Source organism: Oryzias latipes, chromosome 22, assembly GCF_053564925.1.
Source record: "Oryzias latipes strain Hd-rR chromosome 22, Olatipes_Hd-rR_3.1".
Taxonomy (NCBI): Eukaryota; Metazoa; Chordata; class Actinopteri; order Beloniformes; family Adrianichthyidae; genus Oryzias; species Oryzias latipes.
In genome coordinates, this window is record NC_136258.1 from 18,308,540 (window position 1) to 18,326,054 (window position 17,515).

At 38.1% G+C, this 17,515-nt stretch overlaps 1 protein-coding gene across 15 annotated transcripts in view; it reads left to right on the plus strand.

Moving 5' to 3' along the window:
• lrrc9 (leucine rich repeat containing 9) overlaps window positions 1-15,598 on the plus strand; it is a 15,917-nt gene extending 319 nt beyond the window's left edge. The window contains exons 1-33 of one of the 15 annotated variants that reach the window (XR_013653027.1): window positions 20-277; window positions 570-628; window positions 1,649-1,867; window positions 2,146-2,286; window positions 2,434-2,497; window positions 2,607-2,677; window positions 3,815-3,997; window positions 4,247-4,402; window positions 5,380-5,603; window positions 5,715-5,846; window positions 5,940-6,119; window positions 6,222-6,333; window positions 6,534-6,663; window positions 6,747-6,890; window positions 6,977-7,101; window positions 7,297-7,470; window positions 7,557-7,676; window positions 7,821-8,012; window positions 8,114-8,239; window positions 8,370-8,510; window positions 8,654-8,831; window positions 8,917-9,137; window positions 9,214-9,336; window positions 9,416-9,546; window positions 9,620-9,728; window positions 9,808-9,947; window positions 10,591-10,727; window positions 11,191-11,301; window positions 12,210-12,278; window positions 13,137-13,262; window positions 14,879-15,029; window positions 15,214-15,364; window positions 15,472-15,598. Coding sequence is in view for 12 of the 15 variants with exons in the window: in XM_020713605.3 (XP_020569264.1) it covers window positions 166-277; window positions 570-628; window positions 1,649-1,867; window positions 2,146-2,286; window positions 2,434-2,497; window positions 2,607-2,677; window positions 3,815-3,997; window positions 4,247-4,402; window positions 5,380-5,603; window positions 5,715-5,846; window positions 5,940-6,119; window positions 6,222-6,333; window positions 6,534-6,663; window positions 6,747-6,890; window positions 6,977-7,101; window positions 7,297-7,470; window positions 7,557-7,676; window positions 7,821-8,012; window positions 8,114-8,239; window positions 8,370-8,510; window positions 8,654-8,831; window positions 8,917-9,137; window positions 9,211-9,336; window positions 9,416-9,546; window positions 9,620-9,728; window positions 9,808-9,947; window positions 10,591-10,727; window positions 11,191-11,408; window positions 12,210-12,278; window positions 13,137-13,283; window positions 14,879-15,029; window positions 15,214-15,364; window positions 15,472-15,496 (4,608 nt within the window). In the remaining 3 variants the exon portion in view is untranslated. Of the gene's footprint in view, window positions 1-19; window positions 278-328; window positions 398-569; window positions 629-1,648; window positions 1,868-2,145; window positions 2,287-2,433; window positions 2,498-2,606; window positions 2,678-3,814; window positions 3,998-4,246; window positions 4,403-5,379; window positions 5,604-5,714; window positions 5,847-5,939; window positions 6,120-6,221; window positions 6,334-6,533; window positions 6,664-6,746; window positions 6,891-6,976; window positions 7,102-7,296; window positions 7,471-7,556; window positions 7,677-7,820; window positions 8,013-8,113; window positions 8,240-8,369; window positions 8,511-8,653; window positions 8,832-8,916; window positions 9,138-9,210; window positions 9,337-9,415; window positions 9,547-9,619; window positions 9,729-9,807; window positions 9,948-10,590; window positions 10,728-11,174; window positions 11,409-12,209; window positions 12,279-13,136; window positions 13,284-14,878; window positions 15,030-15,213; window positions 15,365-15,471 lie in introns of those variants that run through there. The other 14 variants (XM_020713605.3, XM_020713607.3, XM_078940294.1 and 11 more) reach the window with 14 other exon arrangements.
• Window positions 15,599-17,515: the final 1,917 nt, after the last annotated feature.

Here is a 17,515-nt window from a genome sequence, read left to right on the forward strand (position 1 = left end):
AGAATTTAGGGAATAAATCACATATAATATTACTATTTTTTCAGTCTGAATAGCACTTAAAAAAATGAAAAACTTTATTTATTTTCTGCCTTTTGTACTAAAGAATATTCTGGAGATCCAAATGTCTTGTGTCTCCATGAAAACAGTCCAGACAAATCTTGCAGTATGGCGCCCTCGTGTGGTAGCTCAGCGTACAAACAAAGCTTGAAAAGTTTCGGAGTTCCTCCATGGCAACCAAACACTCGTGCCTGGATACGCGTTCTTCCCATCGATATTGGTAACCAATTGTGTTTCAATCATACATTAATAAACGATAACAAAAATGCATTTTACGTTTTAATATATAATATGTGCAGTGCAGAGAGTCTGTAGAACTGATGCTCAGTCCTTAAACTTGGTCGGTTTCTGTTTGTTTGGTGTGCATGTTTGGGGGGAGGGGCAAATATAAACGTTTACTCAAAATTGGTTTTTAACATTTAAATTGACGGGCACGTGTTAGTTTTGTATTGTTTTCAGCAGAACCGACCAGTAATGCTTAATTTGTTGTTTTTGTTTATTTTTTTGCACAGCTATGTTGAAAAGTGACAAAAAGACGAACTGCAGGGATGAAGAGGTGGTCAAAAAACTAGTAAGTTAACACTAAGAAAAACATGTGATACCATGCAGAAGTTTTTGATTTTGTAGTCAAGAAATGTTTGCAACATAAATTGCAAGTAAAAAGAAAACAATGTACAGTAAATGTAAAGGAAATTCCACTCTCCCTCTGGAATTATTCTGGAGGCTCTCTCTCTCTCAGCATTTATTTATTTGTTTGTTTGTTTGTTTGTTTGTTTGTTTGTAGCCAATTAACCATGGAGAACTACCAAAAATTATTACTTGTAGTTTTAAAGTTAATTTGACTTTTTGTTTACTCATTTTGGGTAGCAGCGATTAACAGCGGCCAAAAAATAAAATGTAAAGATGAAAAAATATTTGATGAAAACAAAAAAAAATTTAAGACATTGTAAAAAAAAGAAAGAAAATTGCCTATGGGTTTGTAGGGTTAATTAAATATGTGTTTTTTTATTGTGTTTACTTTGCTTTACTTTAATTTGTGTTTACTTTACGATCTTTTAATGCATTTAAATCTATTTTATATCATTATCTTGTAATGTTCTTTGTAAATTCATTGTAACAAATAGATAACTTTAAATATTTACTCTCCATGCAAGTGCAAAAATGCTCATTGCTAGACTATTATATCAATATGAATTGCCCCTAATTTTCTGCCTATATAGAATATTACTGCTGGCTTCTGTGATTGTTACATGAAATAGGAAATGAGTGAATAGTGTTTTTTTTATTCAAAAATAAATTACGTTTTTTTTTAGAAAATTCATTATGAACATGTTTAAAATATATCATTTCTGCTTTTGCATTTTTATGAATTTCTTTAATATATATGAATAAATGCTGCAGTCTAAATACACATTGTCAGAAAAACGGAGAAAAAAAAAAGACTCCCAAAAAACTGAATGTGGAAGCAAAAAGGTTTTAGGTTTGCTTTTATTTGACTGTATTTCAACCCCCCTTTTTAAATTTATTTATTTATTTATGATGCATAAATATCAAGATCATGAATCATTGTTCATCTTTTTGCTCACAACAGTGTCTGGTCAATGGCGTTTCCTATGAAAAAATAGCACAGGAGGGGAGTAACGTCACGTCTCTGGAGATCTTTTTCTCTGGTTTCCCCCGAATGGTCGGGCTCTTCTTCTTTCCAAGACTTTGCCACCTTACCATCGTGGACCAGACCATAGAACACATTGAAGGACTGGAGAACTGCCCTCTGCTACAGCAGATCTGGATAGTCCAGTGTCGTCTTAGAGTGAGTTTTCATACAGTACAGACCAAAAGTTTGGTTTTGCACCTTGAGAAGGTGTGTCCAAACTTTTGGTCTGTACTGTATATGTTTGTGTAAAAATGTCAGACATAACAACTTTTAATTTATGAGATTATAATATAGTTTATGTTCAAGTATGTATGTGAGATTAAACACTGCAGCAATAAGGATTAAAACAAATAATAACGTTTCAAACCCAGAGACGAAGAGTTTAACCTTTTTGTTTTTAACATATAATTGTTTTCTCATTGTCTTATCAACAGGAAATATCTGGACTACAAAACTGTCAAAAACTAGAGAAGCTGTACCTTTATAATAATCAGATATGTGAAATACAAAACTTAGATTTGCAGGTTAACCTGGAAGTTCTGTGGCTCAACAATAACTGCATCACTAAAATCCAGGTATGAAACTGGCATTACATTTTTTCATGTCAGTCTCATAGAATTATATGTTTTTGTTAGATTGATGATGCAATAACATATTTTGTTTGAATTTTTTTCTGAAACATGCAAAGCCGTTTTCTACTCTGTTTCTGTTTTCTTCTGCAGGGTTTGGACATGCTTCAGAACCTTAAGGAACTAAACCTCGCCGACAACTTAATTGAAAAGATTGGTATATCTGCAGATTTGCCCTTTTCTTTTCTTTCTCACATTTGGTGGAAATTTACAAAGCTGTTGAATAAGAAAAGAAAAAAAAACTAAACGTCAGCTTTCTTTTTTAGGGAACAGCCTTGATCCAAACGTCAGCCTAGAAATTCTTAACCTGTCTGGGAACCAGATCAGCTCCTTCAAGGTAAAAAGGGGGTAAAAAATGAGTAACAAAGTATGTTTTTCAAATTATTTTCATTAAAAAACTCCCTTACATGTGTTTTCTAAATCTTATTAAAATCCTTTTCATTACCTAACAGACATTTTTTAGATTCTTGTTAGAACAACCATGCTAAAAAAATGACCTTTCTGAAAGAATGAGCAGCTTGAATTACATTTTTGACATTACAATTTCAATGATATGCTCCGCTAAAGTAGGAGAAAAGCATCAAAAGACTAGATTATTTTTTACATAATTTAGCAATGCGTTACTTATACATTTGTTTAATCTGTTGGAGCAGACAGCCTCGTTTATAAATCATAGCTATGGTGCTTCAAGGTCTTTTTGACCATATTAGACATTTTATAGCTCTTGCTGTTATTGGTCACAACCTGAGACCCCCCTCAACTAGCCTTTATTCATCACCCAGCTCATTTGCCTTATTGGAACGTGTAATAAAACAGCCCTTCTAATTCTTAGGAATTGCCAGGGTCTTGGTCAAACCACATTTTTAATTATAGTGTAAAAAGAATTTACTAAGGGACTGAGAACTGTAATTTTTTTTTCATTCAAAGTTCAGTTATGCACCAGATTTATTTAAACTACATATCCATCAAATTCCAAAGACAGCATGAATGTTTGTGTTAGTTAAACATAGCAGCTTTGTAGAGTTGAGAAGCTTAATATGAGCCCAGCTGGGGTAAGGGACTGGGTCACAAAACACACAAAAACATTTCAGCGTTTTTGCTTTGATCAGCTTCACACTACAGCATCTACACCTTCCTCTTTTTCTCCACCTGTAGCCTTGCTTTTAGGGGAGGCAATTATTGAAATTCAAGAGATGAGTTCAAAGAGTGATTGAAAACAGAAAAGTCTGCCTTGTGTTTTCTGCATCACATTTTGCATAGCAGCAGAATATTAAGTCCATCAAACTCAGTCACTTTAATTGCACTGCCTCTGCAATAGCTGTTTCCTTTAGAGCGATAAGATAAATTGGGTGGTTGAGAATCTTTTGCTGTTGAACGTATCAAAATATCGGAGACAAAAATAATTATCCGAGACAGACAGATAGGATTGAACATGGTTTAAGCTCTAACTAGGTTTCTGGTTGTGCCTTAACAGGAGCTGGCCCAGCTTGCCCATTTGCCCCGTCTGAAAGAGCTTGCACTCAAGGATCCCATGTCAACTCCTAACCCAGTGTGCCTCCTGTGTAACTATGCCACACACGTTCTTTACCACATACCAGGTCTCCAGCAACTTGATTCTTACAATGTCTCTGACAAGCAAGTCAAAGAGGCTGCTGAGGTACAAAGAAGATTTTTTGTAGATTTGGGGCTGACTAAGGTTGAAGTCAGATTCTTCACTTAATTTTAAGATTCCTCGTAAATATGAGTTTCTAAAGAAACACCTGAAAGACTTCACAAAATACAGTAAATTTAAACCTTTTTGACAATTATTAAGATGTTGAATCCATTTAGATGGATTTGATTTATGCATCTTGTGTTATATAAGTTCTTCTTTTCTGTTAGAGCATTTCTTTTATTTCTTTTGCAGGCTGCGGTGATGAAGAAAATGATGTACTACAACATGCGTGTACGTTCTGCTAAGAGAAACCTGTCCGAGAAGCAACTTAGTCTGACAGAAAAGAAGAAAACTCTACTACAGCTGCCTGAAGAACGCATCAGGACCCTCAGCTATGCTCTCAAAAAAGTACATTCCTCAAAACATTTCTAAAAAATGACTTAAGGTTTTAGACTAAATTAATGTCTCCCTCATCTCCAGTGACAGCGCAGAATAAAGGCAGTGTCACACAGCCACTACATACATTCTGCGCGTGTTGCATGGATTCAAATTGGTCAAACAGTGGGGGCAAAAAAGTATTTGTTCAGCCACCAATTGTGCAAGATCTCCGTCTTAAAAAGATGAGAGAGGCCTGTAACTTCCATCATACTTCAACTATGAGAGACAAAATAATAAAAAAAATCAGAAAATCACATTGTCGGATTTTTAAAGAATTTATTTTTTAATTATGGTTGAAAACAAGTATTTGGTCACATACAAACCAGCAAAATTTTTAACTCTCACAGTCTTGTAACGATCCCAAACACACTGCCCGGGTAACAAAGGAGTGGCTTCGTAAGAAGCATTTCATGGTCCTGGAGTGGCCTAGCCAGTCTCCATATTTCAACCCTATAGAACATCTTTGGGGGAAGTTGAAAGTTCTGTTGCCCAGCGACTGCCCCAAAACATCACTGCTCTACAGGAGATCTGCATGGAGGAATGGGCCAAAATACCAGCAACAGTTTTTCAAAACCTAGTGAAGACTTGCAGAAAATGTTTGACTGCTGTCATTGCCAACAAACGGTATATAACAAAATATTAAGTTGAGCTTTTTTTTTTTGTTATTTCTGGATTTTTTATTCTTATTTTTTTCTCTCATAGTTGAGGTTCATCTATGATAAAAAATTACAGGCCTCACATCTTTTCAAAAGGGGGGAAACTTGCGCAATTGGTGGCTCTCGAACGACATCTCCGCACAACAACAAAAGACTAACACAAGAAACACGAAATTACGTATATCACGCATGAAAGGCTGAAATTTCAAACGTGAAAAATGTGCAAAAGAGATGTAGTGGCTCTGTGACACGGCCTTAAACAGAGTTGTCTCCCTTTGCATGTGTCCAAAGCTTGAGTGTGAACTCAGCACAGTGCCAGTTGGTTCCAAGACGCCTGGCTGCATGTGGAGTGATGACCCAGGAGGGCAGATTTACCTGGACGACAGTCTACAAACAAGAAGTGACTCAAACACCAACCCTGGTGTCAATCTTGATCTTGCAGCGGTGCACCAAATACATGTTAAGATTGAAACCCTAAGGGAAAGACTGACATTCTGGACCAAGAGGATAGATGAGTTAGTTCACTTTATCACAGTTTAACAAGAAAGTAAAGTTGTACAAATATCAACATCTCAGTAGAATTTAACTGCCAGAAAAAAAAGACAATTTTTGTACTTAATATTTAGCATTGAAGCCTGGTGTAAGAGGGAAAAGACCCGAGCTGCAAACAAAACGGAACACGTGGTTCAGTTTCTATACATGGAGCTCGAAAGTGTCGGTAACATTCGTCTGGAAGCAGGCTGTCCCACAGATCTTTGGTATTGATTTAGCATTTATAAAACATTTATGAAAGTTTTAATTTCATGAGGGAGTTGAAAACATCCTTGTTTTACTTTTACTCTGACCAACAGGTTCAATTCTTGCTGCAACCTGCTGGTTTCTCGCTTTGCTCCTTCAGAGTACAAGACTCTCGACGTCATCGACATTAAGGTTGACAGAGTCTTCCGCATCCACAACAGTGCTTTGAGGCATCGTTTTGTAGAAAAGCTGCACAGCCTGATGGGAAATGAAGACGCTGCTGCCTTTTTACAGTAAGTAAAACATTTGCAAAGAAGAGCATTAAAAATGGGCTTTAATCATATCTTTGTCCATATAAAACAACTGAAAGTCTTTTAAAACCCTATTGTAAATAGACATCACAGAAAGCGTTTGGAGTATTTATTCTACATAGCCGACCCTGAGAAATGTGAGAAAGAAGAGACTTTCTGCATTTTGCAGGAAGGCTTTACAACAACGCAACAAAAGGTAGGCATGATCCTTGAAAGAATCCTCTCCATCAGTGTGTTGTATTTCCAAGATTCCATTGGCTGACATTTAAGAAAGAAGTAGGGTCTTGACAGTCTTAAATACAATTCTACTCTTTACGTTTGAACATGAACTGTGCAAAAATTTTCAACCAATGTTGAAAATATTTTGTCTATACAATGCTGACTATTTTTCATTAGTCCACAGAAAGAGAGGCTGCCGTGCCTTTATCCAATAGCTTAGCTGTGGCTGAACAGCCCAGAATTGAGTTTTTGCTTCAACAAGACCGTCAAGGTGATCTCAGACAAAGAACTGAGGCAATTCGACACGGTAAAGTTACTTTTTACGACTACCCTCAAAAGGATAGGGCTTTTTTGTTGAATTCCCAAGTATTATTTCATTTTTGCTTGTAGGTCAGGTCATTGTCTCCAAAGTATTTATCGGTAACAGCATGCCTTTCCGTGATGGAGATCTGGGCGACATAAGCAGATACCCTAAAGTCTACTCTGTGTATCGCAACCTGGACGTCAAATCAAAGCCTTCAGCAACTCACGATGGTATCCAGTTTATTGTTTGGTACAAAAAGAACATTTTGTATAGCGCTGTATTTTTACATCTCTTTGTGTTTCCCTCTTCTGTTTAGACCCCCCAAGCTCAGGCAAGACCCACACAGGCACTGAGATGAATCCTCCTCGAAGACAGTGGTTTGTGTTCCAGCATGAGCTTGTCCTGCCAGAATACATCATATATTTTGAATATATTTTGGAGGTGAATATCTCATTTGTTTTTGATGATACTAAAATGGTATAATAGTCATATACATTGATAATTAAGGCTATTGAGTGAAACCAAATATACAAAAATCCTATTGTTTCTTGACCTTTGCTGACGTCTTACTTTTGCTTTGGCCCGATATGATCTAACATAATCAAATACAGTCAAAATGTAATGTTTAATTTCAAGGACAAGGATCAATCTACCATAAACACCAGCACAGACAACGATCCTTCGAATGAAATCCTGGACAAAGCCGCCCTCGACATGGAACCTATTCTAAGACTTAAGCCTGAGCTCTTGAGCTTAAACAATAAAATTCTTCTAAATGTTGCCAATGCCAGCGCCCTCAGTCAGATCATTGTAAGTCTTTTATCTTTATAAAGTGGATTTTTTGGTATTATTTTGAGGTAATTTTGCAACTTTTCATTGAGATGTTCAATCTACAGGTGCTTAACCTTCATGGCAATAGTCTGAGTGAAATAAAAGAGATTTCCAGGCTTACAGCTCTGAGACATCTAACCATCAGCTTCAATAAGCTCACACACCTCGATGACATTTCCTACATGGTAATGTGCTACAGTATTTAATCACATCGACACAATCAGTATTTAAAAGGCCATACAAAGCCATTGGATGAAAAAATCAAGTCTGAAAGCAAAGGTGTAGAGGAATGTATTCTGAAGCGGCACTTACAGAAACTCTCTCCTCAGCCCAGCCTTGAGTTTTTGGATGCTAGCTTCAACCATCTGGTGACACTGGATGGGTTGCAGGGATTGAAACATCTGGAACACCTTGATGTATCCTGGAACAAGTTATCAAAAGCTAGAGAGATTACATCGGTGCTCAGGAAACACACGCCTGCTCTGCTCAAACTGGACACCCGATACAATCCATGGAGCAGGGTATGGCTTTTCTTTTCAACATTTAGCTTAGAGATTGATGCACAACATTTTATAAATGTAAAAATATGTTCATGTTTGAATGTTTTTCTTCCTCCTTTCAGCCAGAGGTTGTTAGAAGTACCCTTCTGGGTCATCTTACGACCCTCACCCACCTTGATGGAGTGTTGGTGTCAAAGGAAGAGGCTGCTGAAGCTGAACAGGTTGCTGCTGCATCTAAAATTAACCAGGTCAAGATCTTCACTCCTCCCATTTACTATATATGAACGTGTTCAGTCTATTCCTCACTGTGTTGGTCTAAATAAAACATTTTTTCAAATATGAGCTCACTATTGATTTAAATAAGAGGGCATCTTGCAGGCATCTATTCTGGCACACTCCAGTTTTAGCATTGATTATCCGCGACAACTTAGCCTGCTGTCAACAGTTCAGCTCCTTCATCAGTGCAGCCCGGCGTCATGGGGACCCAGCAGAGAAATGGAGCCAGACTGGACTCTGAAGGTAAGCTGCATCATCCAGACCTCCTCATTTCAAAGTGATTAATCCATTTATAAAAAGTTTATTCCAATTAAGACTTTGTTGCACATAATCTCTCATAATATATACAAAGATTAATTTATCTTAATTGATTACATTTTGACTAGATAACCTCCCTCAACCTTGACGACCAAAGGATTTCTAAGCTTAACAGTTTGAGCAAACTTGAGAATCTGCGCTGGGCTTCCTTTGATGACAACAACATCTGCAGAGTGGATGGGATTGATTGTTGCTTAAAGCTAGAAGAGCTTTCACTGAACAACAATTGCATTGCTACACTTAAAGGTGAGTCATACTTTACTCTTTAATCTATGTTTGATCACAATTGCAGAATTTTTGTTCCTGTGAGAATCTGTTATCTGATGTTTAGGTCTGGGGAAACTGCGTCACCTAAAAAAACTAAGCGTAGATGGGAACCAGCTGTCAGGTCTGGAGGCCTCTGTGTTAAAACAGCTGCCTGACCTGATTTTTCTGTCTGTGGAGAACAACTCCATCATGACCTTGGATGGCATCCAAAATGTTCAGTCTCTCCTTGAACTTTATATTGGAAAGAACCGGATTTCTTCCTCGAGGGACGTTCACTATCTCAAAGTTAGGAGATGTCATGTTGCGTTTTCCAACCATTTAATCATTTCTCATGCTCATGAGCTGCATTTTGTGTCAGCAGGAGTTGGCAAACCTCATCATTCTGGATCTCTATGGGAATGCTTTAGCGGAAAAGCTGGAAAGCTATCGGATATTTGTCATTTTCCATCTGACCTCACTTAAAGCTCTGGATGGAGTTGCAGTGGTTTGTACAAAACATCTCCATCCAATCATAACTTTCTTAGGATGCTTTGATTGTGTAAAGTTCTTTTTGTTTTCACCAGGATGCAAGTGAGTGCGAGAGTGCAAAAAGCATGTTTAAGGGAAGACTAACCACTGATATGGTTGTAGAAAAGCTGGGTCACTCAAACTACACTGAGATCCTTTACCTTACCCTGCACTCCTGCTCCATCAGGCAAGCGCTTCACTGATCACAGCGGAGTTTTTAAACAAACAAAAATTTAAAAAGAAGTCTACTTTGTTTACAGGATGGTTGATCTGTCCCCAGCGGAGCTGTTCTGTAATCTATGCAGTATCAATTTAGACCACAACAACCTCACCTCCTTCTCGGGCCTCATCCACCTGCCCAACCTCAAAGTACATCAGACTGAGTGCAATTTTTCAGCTGACAAGTCTGACAAGAATTAAAAATTGATTGTTTGCACTGGTTTTACAGGCTTTGAGTCTTAACTACAACCACATTGAGTCCATTCTACCCAAACACAAGATTCCGGCTCCTATGACAAACAGACAGATACTGCACAGCAGAGTTCACTCCAGCGGGTACGGACAGCAGAGCCCGGGCAAGACTAATAGGTATGTTATGGTTGATAGTTTGTGAGTGTCTAAAATTTTTTCACACTAGTTTGTAACCCTTGTGCTATCCTAGGCATTTTAACATTGGGAGTTGGGTCATCTAGACCCACTAGACAGTGCGCTGAACCTTTTTTCTTCAATGATTCGTGAACCTCACTGGTGTCCATGGATTACATGAAATCTTTTCCACCTTTATCCACCTTTGTCATGGTAGGGAGAACATGTCAATGTAAGGGTGGGGTCATCGAAAATAGCACAAGGGTTTCATGAAATGGAGTGCTAGGTCTGAACAATAGGGGGCAGCACCGACCAGCCAATGCACTTGATTTTGTTTCTGTAAATTCTACAAGGTTTTGTAGACAATTACACAAGAAGTAAGTACCAGAAAAATTTTAAAGCACGTATTGTATGATTTCTGATTGTTTTTATTACTTTTCTTGCATTATGTTAAAATATAAAAAAACTATTGATAGATGAAGCCTAATTGTATAAGAAGAAAATTGGCATAACATAAATCGAGTTTAGAACTGTTTTTATTTGGCAGAACTGTAATTACCACATGCTCGTTTCCACCTGTGATGTCTGACCATTGAAGAGCAGCAGCAGGAGGGGGAATGACATATTTGTTGTCTCTGCTTTTAAGGGACACTGGGCCCACTGGCAGCTTAGAGCCGCTGATGGGAGGCCTGGAAGTGCTTCATTTGAGTCACAATGGCATCTCCAATATGGCCAATCTGCAGCTCAGCAGGCTCACCAATCTCAAATCCCTCTTTCTCCAAGGTACGTATGGTCTGCGTGCTACCCCTGCAACTCAAAGCCAGTTAAAAGTGAAGTGCATGGAATCTGTTAAAATACACACGTTTAAAAAAAAAAGAAAGTGCAGTCTCCCATAGACCTAAGGCCAGATGGGTTGTGAGTCTTCAAGAAAATAACAACTGGCTTCTTTTCAACAGCTTTTGATGGCTTTTGATTGAGCTGTTCTTTGTCAGGATGATTTGTCCCACTACGGCAACCAAGCTTTCATGTCTCCCAAACATTTGGAAGCTCTGTCTGAAACTGCAGTATTTTTTTTACAGCAGGAGCAAATCACAAGTCTCATGAATAGTCTGTTGCCTTTGATGTTTATTATTGTCTATTAATTACTTTTTATTTTTGGTCTGTCAAAATATCTTCTCCTTATCCAAACAAGGGATTGCTTTTTTCTTTTCTTTTTTCTTTAAAAAAAAGTTATGTCTCCTTTCAGGCAACGATATTAGCCAAGTGGAAGGCTTGGAGGGGCTGCAGCAGCTTAGAGAGCTTGTGCTTGACAGAAACCGGATTAAAGCATTGGCCAGGAACTCCTTCATAGCCCAGAGTGAGCTCCTCGAACTGCACCTCGAGTACAACAGAATCCGAGAGCTAAACCACCTGGATCCCCTGGTTGGGCTACAAAAGCTCTTCCTCGGCATGAACAAGCTGCAGGTTCTCCGATTCTTTGTTATTCATGCTGAGACTTGCATTCTAAATCAAACTGCTCGGAAGACTGGCAGCAAAGAAAATTTCCGAGGTTATCAGGAAGGTCACGTTCATCTTTTATGCAGTTTTTGATTTACCACTAACTTTTCCTGATTGGTTCACAAGTGTCAGATGTTTCAGAATGTGTTTTATTCCTTGTGCAGCAGTATTACTTTTTCCTGCATTTGCAAAGTAAAACATGAAGTATAGTAATCATGAACCATTACCACCCACTGTGGCATGCAAGGGGTAGTATTAAGGAGAATCAAGTTTGATTGAAGGTCATGTCCATGTGTATAGAAAAAGAGGGTAACAATCAGTACAACGTGTAATCAGCTTCTCAGTCTGCATTTCCTCACCCAGAGCAAGTGATTTGCACTTTTGTTGCCCATTTCTTCTTCCTTTTGCTTCCTTATTGTTTTCACGCATTCAATTAAGAAATAAAATACAGCAATCATCCCGGAGCATCGGTCCTCACAGTGGGGGTGTCTTTGAATCACAGCCAATTCTGAGCATAAAGCTGGGAACGAGAGAAAACAGACCCATGTCCAGTTGCGTGCCCAAACTCTCTCATGAGATTACTATGAGCTCACATATAATCTCTGCCTTCAGCTGCCTCTATCCCTCCTACTCCAACATTTTGATCGTCACGATTCATATGATTCTATTATGAAAAACACAGCAAGGTTCAAGTTATAGGAAGAAAAACTAAATAAACTTAGGTTCGGATGATGAAAGAGAATTTTTAACAATCTTTGTTCTTCACAGGATGTTGCTGAGATTGAAAAGCTGGAAGTTCTTCCATCACTGACAGAGCTCTCTGTGATTGGCAACCCTGTAAGTATCATGGGGTTTTAGTTTATCCTTTCAACAAAATTAGACATTATAAATCAGTAAACAGTTGGTGTTTTGATTGTTTTGTCATGATTGTCTTTTTTTCTATTTTTATGAATCCATCACCTGTCAGACATTTTTTTCTATATTTGGACCTGCAAACAAATTACGAAAAATATGGTGTTTACAAGCTTAGTTTCTCACTTACAAAATCCAAAACTGTAAATTAAGCGATTACACCATGGGCCTTCTGCTTTGCCTCAAACTGGCTGGAGTCAGAAACAAATGTGTAAGCCAAATGGTAGGACACTATTGCCCCTGTTACGTCACCCATCTGGAGCTCACGGGTCAAGCTCCAACAGATACAGCAACCCATGACCTCGCTGTTATCCACAGGGTAATGCTCATCTGTGGCAGCCTCTTTACTGCTTGACCCCATCCCACTTCTCTTCCTATGGGACGAGGTATTAATCCTGCCAGGGCTTAGAGGCCAAAAGCCACCCTGGAGACTAGGCTCCCTGCTGTTGCCCACATTAAACCACTGTTTCTCCCATGTTCTCCTGCAAAAGTTGCCCCTCTTTTTCTTAACTCACAACTTCACCACAGCAGCAGGGTCCAGAGTTATGCACTTCTGTGGCTGGACTGGCTTTAAACCCTGGCCAGAGAATGGCTTCAGCTGGGACCAATCTGCTTCTGTCAGCTGGGTCACTGTTGGAAACACGATTGCAAAGCATCATACTGATGCCAGATGTGTCAAGATTGTTGTAATAATGCTTTAGACTTTTGATTTCAGTCATAGAAAACGAAAACTTTGTAACCAGCTTGGCTTTTTACTCATTTCTTTTTCTTTTTTGTCAACAGGTTGCTCAAAATTCTTTGCACAGACCAGCAGTACTTCTTCATCTTTCCAGTTTGCAGCTCTTAGATGGAGTGATGGTAACTCTGGAGGAGCGGACCAGGGCTGAGCTCTTAAAAGCAGATCCAGCAGTGAGAACTCTGGACAAATATGTATTTATGTACTGCTTTGTGTTATTTGTAGTTCTAAATGTGTTTAACCCCTTGATCCAGCTCTATGATTACCTTAATTTAGCGTCTACGTGAAAGCAAAACACAAGTGAATTTTTTTTATCATAGCTGGAAATAAACTCAGGCATCAAGGGCTTAAAAAAGTTCTTTAATGAAGCTTGTCAATTCAATTAATTTAGCTGGAAAACAAATAATAAAAAGGCCTTTTTTTTTAGATAGTTTTAAAAAATTGTCAAATTTTAGTTCAATACCCAGTAGAGCATGAATTGGCAAGAAAATTATTACAAAACAGAAGTTAAACTTAGTATTTTTAAACATTTTAAGTATTTATAGGGATTTATTTAAAACATAAAGTGGAAGTAATTGGATTTTTTGTCATTTGATTTATTTGTTTCTTTTAAGCATTTAAAATAATGAAACAGTACAAGAAAAAAAATTACAAAAAAGAGATATATCAAAGCTAGTTTGGATGTTGAGTAACACATTGATTAGAAAATAAATAAAAATGAACAAAGATGTTTGAAGATGATGCCGTCCTCTTGACCATGTAATTACTGAGAATCATAACTAGATATTTTTGTAGTAACGCATACAGTAAACAGAAGTCACATAAGATGTATTAGTTATAGTGATTTTCAAACGTGATAATTAGAGTTTGATTTGTTGCTTGAAAGGGAGTGGGAAGAAGCAAACCTATATAATCCCAGGTGTCACCACATCGACAAACTCTGTTGTAATAACATTAAAAAAACAGCTTTCCCCAGCAGTGACAAATAGTGCTCCATGAGATTACTCATAGGGTATAATTGATTTTGATTATAAAAAAAACGAAACTTTTTTTCACTATACTCTTTAAGATCACATTACAGAAGGGGCAGTTTTTGATGTATATTTCAATCAAGACATTTAAAATACAAAGAAACTTGATTTAGAAGAATCCAATTGACAACAAAACCAACCAACATAACGGGTCGGACTGTGAATGTACTCTTTCAGTCTGAAGGATTTAATGTTGTGGTTCAATGGTAGTGATACTGTAAGGCTTCTGCAACTCTGAATTAAAAGCAATGTAAGCCTGCTAGCATCATCCTGCTGATTAGATGAAATGTGCCTAGCCGATAATGCACCAGTGGATTTACTGCGTATTAGCCAGGTCAACCCGACCCCCTCTGCTTGTTAATCATAGATATGGAAATGACAGAGCAGAGATCTCGGATTTACTCATTAAAATTACAAACCTCCCCCTAGTGATTTTTGTGAACGCCATCTGAGTTGTCACTCCCGATGCATTCAAACTGCTTTTACTAGAATTTGTAAATTGTTGCTGATGAGTAGTAATCACTGTATCGCTATAAGATGCTTATATATGTGGAACAACAAGCAATCTAATCACCTATCTATTGCATAGTGTGTGGGTGGAGTAAATGCGCAGCATTGACTCTGGCTGCATACGGTCTGAATGAAAACACTGTTGTAGATCACCAATGTAAACATCGAGTTGACCCCTAAAGCATTTCAAACACACCTGTTTTGGTTTTGTACCCGTATGGCCTAAATTAATATTTTGTCTTTTAAAGCAATGCTCTCAAGTCGTTGGAGCGTCTTTCCCTACCACGGAATTCAACCTGCCAGGACTGCCCCCACTTCTGGCTTATAACACGACTATTAAAGGAATAAGCATAAATGGCAGACCACAAAACCTCATGCACGGACATGAAACACTGACAGGTAATGTTCATTAATAAAAACCTGTGAATAAATTTGAGAGTGCATTTACTGCTGAGAATTACAATATTATAAAATGTATTTTTTAATATACCGGTAGTGTGCTGTCCAGAGATTTATGCGGTATCCTCCTATTCTCTCTGTTCGATTTTGACTGATGCCTTTAACTGCCTCATTTTTGAAACAGGCAAAAAGCACAAGCACGGTAATGCTGGTCGAAGCAGCCAAACTGACTATAACATCAGACACAGTCGAAGAACGGGAAGTAACCCACCAGCAAGCCGAGTCCTGTTAGAGGGAAACAGAACAGCAAATTCAAAAAAGGAGCAAGACACCAGGTTGTCCATGACAAGAATTCAGAATTAATTTCACACTTCTATAAAAAAAAAAAAAAAACTTAAAGTAAACAAGTTGATAAACATCTTCTGCTTTTCTCTTCCTCCAGATGTTCATTTGATCAACACACGTAGCTTGCTGAGATGGTGGGTCATTCAGGAAACACAGTCCGAGTGCAAGATCACACCCCAATGTCTGAGCTTTAATTTAAAAAAAAACAATCATTTTTGTAAGCATTTATGGTGAGAAATTGCATGTGTCTTTCAGTTTTCTTAACTACCAATAAATCTCTTTAGCTTTGATATAATCATGTGAATATTTTATGTTGATTTAAAAAAATTGTTGCTATTACAATTAAATGGTTAAAATGTTAACGTGAGATAAATAAAAGTGTATCTATAGGAGGAAATCCTGCATTTCTCCTAAAAGAATTAACATTAAATCTGACATTTTTTTTTTCTCCGCATATGTGGCTCAGTGACCATATTAATCTGAGGATGAGCGGTATTGGTGTCATGTCAACCACTATCCCCAAACAAGTTTTTAAAAAAAAAAACACCCACAGATGTGGAAGCGTGAGGCTGGCATGGTTCATCCATCGGGTCAAACGCATCCTCAACAAGTGGATAATCCAGCTTTAACACACCTCTCCGTGGACAGTAATCTGCATTCACTCAGATAAAGATGTAATCTTGAGTAAGGTCCAAATGGATTTTAGAGATTGTGGGTTTCATCATGTTAGCCTCTTTTCTTACAGCCAGTGCAGTTTTGTCTCTAACAGGCAAAACTTGGATGTGGGAAGTAAAAGTAAACTCATATTAAATGATTTATTCTCCATTTAAAAAAATCTTTTAATCAGTCTAGGTGTGTTAAAAATCTAAGATAAACGTGGAAGACATTGTTGAATTTGAGATTTATTTTCCTAAATTGTAAAACCTTTAGCGACAGAACACATCAATACCCTTTTTGTGTCTTTCAGAAACCCAATCTTTCACTTTCAACACACCATTCAGTCAGGATAAAACATTCTCCTTAACCTTAACTGTAAATGTCAGTACTCAACAAAAACTGCAACATTCAAAAAGAACATTGTCAGTCTGCACTAAATGAATGTTGACATGTCCACTAGGTGTCCTCAGAGGTCCAATAAAACTCATTGAGCCCTGACTGAATCGGCTTTCCTCTATAAGTAGTAGTTCATCAGTTGGAAGCAGATATGCATACTTAAGTTTTGTGTCTCCTGCTTCTGCTCCACATCCGAGGCAACAGCCAGCTCTCCACCGCGAAAGTGAAAAGCTCTTCTCAAACAAGCTTCTCTAATGCATGTACTTAACTTCACTTAATTTGTGTTAATTCCCAGCATTAAGCAGGGCTAATGACTTCACAAGTGAGTGCACTGCCATTACCTTGCTCTGCCTGACATCAAATGGCAGCTGATGGACTCAAGATACAGATTTGGGGGCTCAGTGTGTGAGTGCTCTAATGCAGTAGCAGAGGATAATTACACATTCCACTTTTGTGTACAGTATGTGCCCAGAGTTTTTTAGATACAACTATTTGTAATTTTATTCGGATAGAGGGAGGGGTGAGTTATATGGAACATACAACATCACACGGGTATTTCCTTTCTGTCAGCATCTCTAACATTAAAATGAAATTAGCATAAAAAATGTAAATAATTCATCACCGAGTGAACCCAGATGCACTTTTCTCTGTGTCTTTCCTGCTCTCTTTGCTCCTCCACGTGAGCAGACCACACGGTTTATAGCTGGTTTAATGGGATGGAATGTGACAGGTTATGTTTTCATCTGCCTGATATGGAGCAGGGCTCAGGCAGGAGGGGCCGAGAGGGAAAAGAAGAGACAGCAAGAGGTAGAGGAGAGGGGGAGTAGGTCTCTACAGTTGTAATCCAGATTCATAATAAGAGATGTTTGTGCTTGCTGAATCAGTAATACATGATGCCCCATCCCCCTGTAGTGTCCTCACCATACACACATGCATGGGGTAAACACATTCATTGTATGGGGCAATTACTGCTGGGCCACTAACTCTTAGGATTTGCTCTGTTTCTGCATGCAGAGCACCTTTAGACCAAGACTGTGAATGGAAAATCCTTTCACTTCTACTTAGTTTGGTTCAACTTTATAAGAGAA